General features: G+C 38.2%; 1 protein-coding gene across 1 annotated transcript; it reads right to left on the minus strand.

The window, feature by feature from the left end:
* Nucleotides 1–123: 123 nt before the first annotated feature.
* LOC103981255 (homeobox protein BEL1 homolog) lies at nucleotides 124–3,414 on the minus strand. The gene is made up of 4 exons (XM_009397914.3): nucleotides 2,537–3,414; nucleotides 1,641–2,020; nucleotides 1,111–1,171; nucleotides 124–951 (listed from the first exon to the last, which is right to left on the minus strand). The coding sequence occupies exons 1-4, from the start codon at nucleotides 3,158–3,160 to the stop codon at nucleotides 361–363; spliced, it is 1,656 nt and encodes a 551-aa protein (XP_009396189.2). The 5' UTR covers nucleotides 3,161–3,414; the 3' UTR covers nucleotides 124–360.
* Nucleotides 3,415–10,662: the final 7,248 nt, after the last annotated feature.

A 10,662-nucleotide genomic window follows, 5' to 3' on the forward strand; every position in this document is an offset into this window, starting at 1 on the left:
TAAATCCGAGGGTAAATCTATCACCATCCTGCCCAATGGAAAAATAATATATATATATTAACTTGATGAGTCTAAATCAGTTACGAAATCATCGTGTCCAGATTTAATCATCTACAAAAAAAAGACAAAGAAATTAAATACGTTTATATCATGATGGATATGAAGTATAATGCCCACTCAAATTTCCTATGTCTCCTTGTATGTTCTCTTCAATGGCCTACATGTGCAAACCAATGACTGCATCGAACTATTAGACCCTGTCATACGACACAAGATATACAGAAACTTCAGCCATGGTTTCACCATCAATACGGGATGCAAAGCTGTAAGGAGGGAACTGAACTTATGCAACTTTTCTTCTTAGTCATGCAGCATTTGGATCCCCATCAAGTTCCTGTAAGGAAGGGGTTGATCCTCCTCCCCATCTACCATGGAGAACCCGACGTATTGGCCATGGCCAGCGTGCTGTCTTGCAAACAGAAGGGGCTGTTGAGAGGCTGCAGAGAACGTTGAGCTCATGCCTCCTTTGCTCTGCTGCTGAAGACCCAAAGTCAGTGACACACTGCTCCTCAAGTTATCACTGGCGTAGCTGCCAGAGGAGAAGTCGAAGTCGACGACGCTAAAGTTCTCGGCTCCGGTGATCTGCTGGTGGTGTTGGTGCTGCTGCTGAGATTGTCGCAGTAATGTCTTGCTGCTGAAAGAGTGGTTTTGGTCATCGTGATGGCTGCTGTTGATGAGGGATGAAAGCGATTCGGAGTCGTCAAGGCGCTGCACCGGCAGTGGCTTCCGTTCAAGGGTAGAGTTAGGTTTAGGGTTTTGATTGTTGCTGTGTTGATGGCCAGTGGTTGGACTGTTGGAGTGGCCGTCCAATTCCATCGTTTCCTCCGCGTACATATCTTCCACCATTGGCTTCCATATCCTCACTCTTGCGTTTATGAACCAGTTGGAGACCTACGTCCAAACCCCATGCATGCCACCATCATTATATCCTTGAGACTATATGTACTAGGATGACATGATGTTTATGCATTCAGATTTAAAAGAATGCTTGGAAACTAAGAAAGACTAAATGAATCTTCCATTAAGAAAAAGGAGCGGATGTGGACAAACCTGGCTTCTAGTCAATCCAGTTTGCCGTGCTAATATGATCTTATCAACATCACTGGGATACCTGATGACAATGTAGTCAATCAGACATAAATATACATAATATCATATTTGTTTACAGTTCTAATTGCTAACAAGGCCTTAATTTCTCTTAATTAAGAGAAAGGAATACCTTAATGTTGTATGAGATACAACATCTTGATCATGTAGCATTGACATAAATTAAGGTGCAAATTAGAAGTGCTACACTTGTTGGATCTGGTAAAATCTTACCATGGCAAAACCATTACTGCAAATTGATCTCTTTCTGTCAGGCTATACATATGATCATAATTTGCAAGCTATATACTTGAATTATCATTTCATATCAGAAAAAAAGTTGGATAAGTGTTGCTTCCTGGGAACTGAATGACGGATAAATAAGGAGACAAGATGATACCTTCAGTACCCAATCCCTCCATCAGCCATGGAAACCAGCACAGCATAAGCAGAGAGTGTGAGAAAGAAAGAAAGAAAGAGTTTAGGAAATTTACGGGTGGAGGAAGTGCTCAAAGAGCCAAGCTCGAAGAATCGAGACAGAGTGCTCGGGGAGTCCTCTCTGGGGTCGCCATGGTAGCTGCTGCGCCATCCCCTGCTGAAGCGCCTTCTGTTGTCTCATGCACTGGTCGAGCAGCTTCAGCCTCGGTGTTTCACCTCTTGTCATCCCCGGTGCACTCGGGTCCTTCTCTCCCATCGCCCTCCTCACGGCGTTGATCTGGCCAGCAATCCCATCCTTGAGGCGCTTGAAGTGTTTCGACATGGCCGTCGATGCCAATGTTAGGTAGACGGTAGCTGAACCTTCCCCAGCTATCGACTCGAACGACGAGACCACACCTTCCATCTGCTCGCCATACTTTCTATACCTTCTCCCCACCTGTGCGAGTAAACCACAACTTAAAGAGAACGTAATGAGGACAGCATTTCTAGAATCCCTTCTGCGGCTACTCTTTTTCTTTGAGCATGTCTTATTTAGAGAGTTAATTAAATATTAACATTAATTGTAGAAGCTGTAAATCCTTGTCCAAAGAAAACTCGATAAGATCAATCGATCAGTAGCCCTACCATGAAAATTTCAGTACTAGAAAACTATTCTAACACTATTCTATTTGGTTTCTTTTTTGTTTGTTTGTGATGAAACTAGGGTTATAGAGATCGTGAGAAGTGAGATCCATTGGATGTAGAGGATGGAAGGATGGTGGTGGTGGTTGGCAACTCAAGTAGAGGAATTGATATTTCCAAAAGTGCAATATTTGTGCAGTCCCACACATTAGAATCTAAAGGATTTCATGTTGTCTTTACAACACTTGATGGATACTAAAATCATAGTAACTCATATAGGGATTTGTGTTAGAAGTAAAAGGCAGAGAGAGTGGATGAAGGAAGTGATCACCTCTTCTAGCATGGAGAGAAGCTTGATCTTTAAGTTATGGAGCTCCAAATGATTCATGGCGCACAGGGACTGTTGCCATGAAGAAGAAGAAGAGGAGGAAGGTTCCCGTTTCTTCTTGTGGCTTGCTTTCTCGGATCTCTCCTGTGAGTTCCATTCCCCTCCTACGCTGCACAGCTCACCCAGTAGCTCCTGTGCTGGTTTCACGTACTTGGAGTTGTGTGAGTAAAAGGGTGGTGGTGGTGGTGCAGCCAAGCCTTCCCTTTCTTGCATCAGCTGCTGCTGTTCTGCCGCTCTCAGCTGCAACCTGTCTCCGGACACGCTGTGTTGCAAGGACTCAAGCACTCCGAACGCATCGGAGGGCTTCACGTTGAACAGCGGCAAGCAAAGCTTCCCGTCGGCCACCGGCCATGAGCTCGCTGCTGTTGCCATCTCGGCAGCTGGCACCAGAAACCTCCTACTTGATGGTTCGGGGAGATCTCGGTGGACAAAGTCGCCGGTGAAGTGAGAGGTATGTTGCCTGGATGAAATCTCCAACATCCCTAAGAGATCATGGTTGTGCTCCAAGCTCTGCGTCAAGGGGTTGATCCCCAGCAAGAACTGGCTGTACTGGGATTCATGAGCCATAACGAAGAAACTCTCCGACCGATGTCACAAGTAGATCTTTTAGCAACCTTCGCAAGGCATTTGGATAGCTCTACTTCTCATAACAACTCACCTATTGCTTAGGCCTCAATATCTGAATGACTTATGATCACTCTCTCTCACTCTTTCTCTCCCTTCTGAACGCTACAACACCAGACTAAGCTCTCTCTCTCTCTCTTGATCTCTCTCTCGTCCACTCAGAGTCTTCTTTTCTGGATGGTAGTATTGGTGATCAGAAGAATAGAGAAAGAGAAGGGGCTTCAAATTATTTGTGCCACTCGTGTATGGGATCAGCAGTAGCAATCTAGAGAGAGAGAGAGAAAAAGATGTGGTCCTTGGACACAAATAATGCTGATTAAAACGTGAATTAAAGGAGACAAGGCATATTGGGACCGCAACCTTGTCACCATGCAAGCTTTCCTCACACTTGCTTCCACTTAGACTGCTTTAATCTCAAGTCTTTTCCTACACTTTGGTCAATAATTTAACGCAGTGGTTTCCCCATCTGTGTGTCTCTCATGTTGGATGTATTCCACACTGCTTGGAAACTCTTCTCTCTCTGTTTTCAAGAGGACCCACTGTTGGCTATTTACCAGTCAATGAATGCTGATGTTATTTACATATAGGACTAAATGATCTGAGCTTTTGAATCAGGTGATATTGTTCTTCGTATGTGATGATTCTCCTTCCTAGCAAATAATATCACAATATGGACTCTCTCTCTCTCTCTCTCTTTTCTATATATATAGGGTTAAAAAAGAATTATTATTTGTCATATTGATTATATATTTTGAAGGTATAGCTAAAAAAATGATCATTCCACCTACCTTTTTTGTCAAAAAAAAAAAAAAAAATAGTATATATCTGATAATTTCTCAACTTTGAATCAGTCAAGCAATTAAAAAGAAAGGGAAAAAAAGGGGACCTTTGCACCACACAGTTTTCTCCCCTCCCTTCACCTTGTCATCATGATCCCTTTGTTCGCCTGAGATCACCTTCCTTGTCTCCTGCAGACCGATCTCATTGCTTCGACTTTGTCAAAGAGTTACAGCTGCCTTATGTTTCAAAGTCGGCCATGTGTTCTTCGTTGGAAATCAGGGACTTAATAGCTGTGTAATATGCACCACGAATCCTTGGTTGCATGTTCTTCTACGTTGATTATTCGACGGGGTGTGGTCAAGAAACTGCAAACTATAAACCTTTAGATCTGTCGTCATTTCACTAAAAGACCTAAGACATCAGTTGATGTGAGGTAGCACTGATGACAGTGTGGATCCACTGTCACGAGCTAATGACAGGATCAACACCATGATACTGCCGCAACACCATGCCAACGTATTCATGAGAGGTTTCTGCTACTAATTGCTCTCGCCAAAATCAAACCTTTGAGCTTAGATACCGTGGCTACTGCGCACTCGTACTGCAAGAGAGTGTGAGGATTGAGCTAGAAGACCCAAGTTATTTGGTTGAGCACCGCAGGAGATGCATGGCCATGTCCCATTCTTATATGCCCTCTATCAACAACAACACCTTGGTGATGATCGAGAAGCTATAAAAGTTCAGAGAAACTTAATGTGGGTGTTGATTCCTCGAATGATTATTTCTTTGATCGCAGTTATTTAAGATAAAACCGAACTCCCTTACCATAGATCGAGGACTGGAAACCTCATTCGATAAATTTCTATACATAAAACATTGATCCAATCAATTATTGGGGACGAACTTGAAAAGTGATGAAGTGTAGACAAGTGTGGCTTTCGAAATCCAACCTCAGGATTCGAGGTCGAAGAAAACCTACCATCAACGTTGTCGAACGCCTCCTCGACTAATTAGGTGAAGCTTCTACCTCAGCTTTACAAGTCAAGTCACAACCTGTCCTATGTCGAAGTTGATGTAATTTCTTGTAACATAGTATTGCACTTTTAAGGCATCACTTCTGTGTTTCCTTTTGGATTTCAGCACATGAACTAAAGGTTTTAGATTTACACATTGATTTTAAGGTCAATCTTTTATGTTATATATGGACATCAGATCTTATAACATCAATCATGAGATTGTACAAGGATATCTTACACCACTAGTGATGTTTCTCTTCTTCAACCCTCGTTAAGAAATAACATCTTTTCTAACCTATCTAAAATCATCACATTATTATTTTTCTCTGCCCTACTTCGATGTGAATGGAATTAAAATGTTTATGAATAATTTTATATGTTTATTATACATATATATATATATGATATAATAGATAAAACTATTTGAATATATATATATATATATATATATATATATATATATATATATATATATATATATATATATACACTTAGGGGATTCATAATTTTGTGTATCAATAGTATACTAATAAAAAATTAGACTGTCATCGTATCTTTGGTAACACTATATATAAGCTTTGAAAAAATTATAAAGAAAATATTTTTACCATTCGATTTATCTTAGTTTATGTACTGATAGGTTGTCGGTCCGATAAATACCGAATCGAAATAAGCATATTACAAACCTTGCATGTACTTTTTTTTTTCCTTGTACTTCACCTCCAAATTTTTCAATGTGATGAGAGTACCTTTTTTTTTATATATATGTGGCCTCTCTTAAAGAAAAGTGTAATTGACAAGTCTACTCTTATTGTTATGTCATTTTAAAGGAGAGATGAGCAAGGACTTGACCCATAACTATAATTGCATCCGTTTCCTATCAACTAACAAAGGACGACGTTGATTGCATACCTTACACTAATTCTAGAATCGACCCCCAAAAGATCTCCACGCGAGCCATTAAACACCACATGATCGTAATAGAAAGTAGAGTGGTAATTAAGCCACGTATCAATCTAATTTTTCGGTACTGTGATCGGGTCTTTGAAAGGACATCTCCATCCTAAGATGCTCACATATGGTTAGATGTTGATGTAAGAGCTTAACCACAATAATGGCGACTTGTGATCTTAATCTATCGTCTAAATGTTGGAGATTTTTGAGGGAAAAAACTTAAAACTTCTTCTTTTTTTAAAAAATTAATTTTTGATGATTTTTATGCCTCTTTAAAAAAAATTAAAGAAATTTTAGGCTTCATAATAGAGTCCTAAAATAGCATTAATAATTATATAAAATAAAATATTCCTATTTTACTATTTTTAATTATATTAATTAGTTTTATTTTATTTTTACCCGATTAATTAGCTATCTCTTTATGGTCATGCTCGCATGAGGAATGATACTAATCGAATCTTAGGTAGAAATATTGATTAATCGTTAAGACTCCAATCTTCTTTGTGAGTTTTCGAGTTGATTGGTAACACCAAAACAAGTGATGGAAGGCACTTCTTGTTCACCATTGATTCAGTTGCATCATCTTCGTTCTCGTTGCAAGATGAGTTCACCATTAATTCAGACATTGCATTATTGTCCTCTTTTTCTCTCAAATTGGACTTGCATTTTGACAATCCATTCAACATATACATCGTAGGAAACGAGTGTGTTTAGATATATGTTTGTACTTTCAACAAGCCTGCATATTTTCCATTGTTGGACTGCTGATTGGAAGTGAGGACAATCTCTATTAGTTTGCCAACAGTTCTTTTTCTTAGCATAATAAATCTTCATTCTCGTAGGAGTTTGTGTGCATATTCGCTAACTCAAGGTTTTAAATTTTAGTTCGAGTCCATACTGGTCTTTAGTTGAACTGATATCGATACATGATATGCCGGTGGTGTAGTATATTGATCCGAGTAGGAAGAAAAGAAGAGAGGGGAATAAAAGCATTGGCAACTGTTTTTCATCAAATTTTAATGATTTCATCTATCGAACTGAAAAATACTGATCAGTATATTAGAATGTCCATCAATGACTGAAAGAAAGTCAAATGTGCAAACACACAACACAAGACTGAATTGAATATAAGGGAAGGCAAGTTTGGGCATCCACCAAAGATGGCTCATTTCAGCAAATGGATGCAGAGATCATCAACCTATGTCACTCACTATATGGGCATCAACCTCCCTCAGGTTACAGATCCAGCATGAGCTGTAACACCACTGTTCATATATGAGTCAAGTAGAGCAGTATTCTCAAGATGTCACATGTGATATATCTAAGTATAACTCTCAATCAATCTAACTTGTGAAGGGAAAGATGCATTTCAGGAGTACTGTCATCCTCTTGCAAAGTCTTTCAACAATTCTTTTATCTTATTGAATCCATGACAATTTTGACGTTTAGTAATAACACTAATATCAATTTTGGTTATCAAATTAAGACAAATAAAACTAATCCAACCTAATTGGTTTAAATTATTATATTATGTTTAGAGTTATAGAGAAGCCCATTACAAAATGAACTATATTATGTAAGATCCTATAAGAGCCCACCTACTAGGAAAGATTATTATTTAAGAAGTCTCTATTCGATCCAATTGTCACGTACTTAATTGATTCGTGCAATACTCTTGTATCTATTTATAAAGGCCCAATCTTTTCGAAATCTATTACGGTCCCTTAAGGACCTATAAAAGAGAAAATAGGTTAGACAAAGCATTATTTAACGTGAGGTCTTACAAGTAGACATTTTAGGAAACACTTGATAGATAATGCAAATTACAAACACCAACTTTACAATATTTAAACGGTCACACAATAAAGAATCTAAAATAATCCATCATGATCAAAAGTTCCACAAAGTGCTCGCATAATACTACTATGAAATAAAACAATAAATCAGCCCTAAACACTACTTCAAAGAATTATCCAGCCATATGCCACCTAGGTAGCTCTAGGATATTATGTTGGTTGATACTCTATACCACTTTGTGGAGCTAGAAAACCTCCAAAATGACTATCTAAATAGTTTATTTTTAGATAGTTTTGCTTCTATAGAGTGAAGACACATAACCTATGTTTATAGGACTCAAATGACCTCAAATGCCAATCAAAATAAGGCTATCAATCCTACTATATATTAAAAGATATGAACATACATAAATATTACATCAAACACTCTTCGTACATATTTGTCTATGGCATTCTCTCTCACTTATTCCTTCGACATCCTCGCCGAAGCCTTAACAAACGCTACATCTCCTCACCCTTGATGAATCTTTAATCTTCTTCTTCAGTAATGCACCTCTTAGCTCCCAACTACTCTCTACTACTATTGTTTAGTAGTTGAATTTTGATCCACCAATACTACTTCAACTCGCCAATGACTTTGACTTTGGTGTGGGGTCGATCGAGTTGAATTGATCTTTGTTAATTCCTACGGATCTCTTAGAAGAAGAAAAAGACCTTCCTTGTTATACATTAGTCTCTCAAACATCTCGTATTCTTGAATTAATGGATGTTTGTTGGAGCTTTAATGAGCACTACCTTATAGACTTTAAAGTTTTTGAGGTCTTTCCTACACAAAATTTGCTCATCGATTCATCTTCTACTTAGTTGTTATCTCTAAATAGGTTCGTATTATTTCAGTTTTCGATTGATATTTTATTAAAAAAATAAAACAAGCAATCTATTCTTAATAGAATCGATCACCATCGATGAGGATTTGACAATTATTGTTTTTTACTAATTTTTCTTTTAGGGGTCTTTAAATATGTGCATAGCTCCTCTACTAAATAAATAAGAGGACTGGTCGATGGAAAGACACTTATGTGGTCACCCCTTTCGATCACTTGCTTCAACACCTCCAAGTAGTTCTCTTTGGTCAATAAAAAGATAAAGTGCAACTCTCATACCATTCTTCACCATTATTTTATAGGGCTTACACCGATTTTATTTTCCTTTGCATTCTTGGTAGCAACATTCGCTCATTCGACCTTGTCCTCCAATTTATCGAGCTCTATCAAGCGAATATAAGCTCTAAAGTAGTTTAAATCTCCAACCGCTCTGATTATACCTCTATATGATCAAATAGCCCCCCCCTAGTGGGACTCATTGGTACTTGTACTCGAAATCTCTCTTGGTGGTACATAGCCTCATATGTTGCTGATTAAAGTTATCATTTGATACAAAATTCAATACATGTATGGAAAACTTACTTTTGTGGTACCATAATATTCACTCTTTGAATTCATAGCCCTTCTTATCATCGTGTTGCTCACTGAAGTAGAGCTCATAATAGCTTTCGATCATACCTTTGTATAATCAAGTCACTCTTTGAATCCATTGCCTTGAACTGTTTCATCATGATTTGCTATACCATATCGCCTCTTGGTAATATCTTCATTACATTCTCATCTTTCTGGGATGAACTTGAACTACGATATCTCAATGCGTGATATCTATCAACACATCACAAGGCCTTCGCCACCTCTAATTGTATTCGTTCCTTTAGTAATCAGCCTTCATCCACCCGCTCTCGGATCACACATGGATGAAGCATAGCTCTAGGATAATCTATCACCCAACAACTCTTAGTCCACTAACTTTGCTAAAATTAGTGAGCCATTGTCTAGATCTTAAGCCTATGCCCCTAGCATAATCTCCACTACACAACTTCTTTTACGACACTCGATTGACAGCACTATGTATATTCTTTAAGAGTACATGCCTCCGTACCGACTTGCCTCGTACCAAGACCTTCTAACCCTAACTTCATCACTACAAGTTGAGTTACTTTAATCTCTCTATCAATTGCTTCATTGAGATAAAATACAAGTGCCTCAAAACTCCCTTTGACTTTTATACCATGCAAGATGAGTCCACTCCATTAAAATGAAGAACTCATAAAATGAATTCATGTCCTCGACCTCTGTCCAAAGAAAACTTCATGTTTCTGCTCTATGTTTTATCTTCTATGTCGACTCCCTTCATGCAACTTGGGTACTTTACTAAGTTTTGCCTAAGTTATTTTGCTCATTAGTTTGCATTAAGTTGATGGTGGTTCTTGTACTTACCATATCATAGGTCAGCCCTCCTTTAAATCTGATCTCTATATCAATTCTAAATATATCTTCATTTAGTGTTGCCTAGGGTCGCCTCCCAACTTAATCTCGCATTGCATCCACCAATGCATTATCTTATGCGAGATCATGTGATGACTCATCTTTGCTCACTTAGTCTATTGAGTTTTATGGATCTATCATCTTGTGATACCCTCTCGAGATATATGGCCAATTACATATGATTCTCCCTCTAGAGATCAAGACTTATTCCTCTTAGATATATATTTTTTTGGAACAACTTTTCTCTTTGTATCATTCCTTTTAAAAGTTTTAGAGACCACAATCCCCTTGGACTACTTCACCTTACTAAATAAATTATACACTATTCCACCACTCTGAACACACATGTTAAATTATGATTCTTCACCAATACAACCCTTAGTCTACTCCTCAAGACATAGCAACATGCTAAACTTGTTATATATATCAACCTCCTATGACATCTTTCTTATGCTAAGGAGAAAGTTTTTATGCTCCATAGCACTGAGTTTTGATCGCATTGGAATGGCTATAAACAATCCAACGTC

Source organism: Musa acuminata, chromosome BXJ1-4 (assembly GCF_036884655.1).
Source record: "Musa acuminata AAA Group cultivar baxijiao chromosome BXJ1-4, Cavendish_Baxijiao_AAA, whole genome shotgun sequence".
NCBI lineage: Eukaryota > Viridiplantae > Streptophyta > Magnoliopsida > Zingiberales > Musaceae > Musa > Musa acuminata.

Excerpts from the sequence above, each read along its gene's own strand:
- LOC103981255 (XM_009397914.3), bottom strand. The coding sequence starts at position 3,160 with ATGGCTCATGAATCCCAGTACAGCCAGTTCTTGCTGGGGATCAACCCC. Across the intron at positions 1,172-1,640 it reads TTTGAGCACTTCCTCCACCC|GTATCCCAGTGATGTTGATA; the intron begins GTAAATTTCCTA and ends CATTGTCATCAG. Across the intron at positions 952-1,110 it reads CTGGATTGACTAGAAGCCAG|GTCTCCAACTGGTTCATAAA; the intron begins GTTTGTCCACAT and ends GTTTGGACGTAG.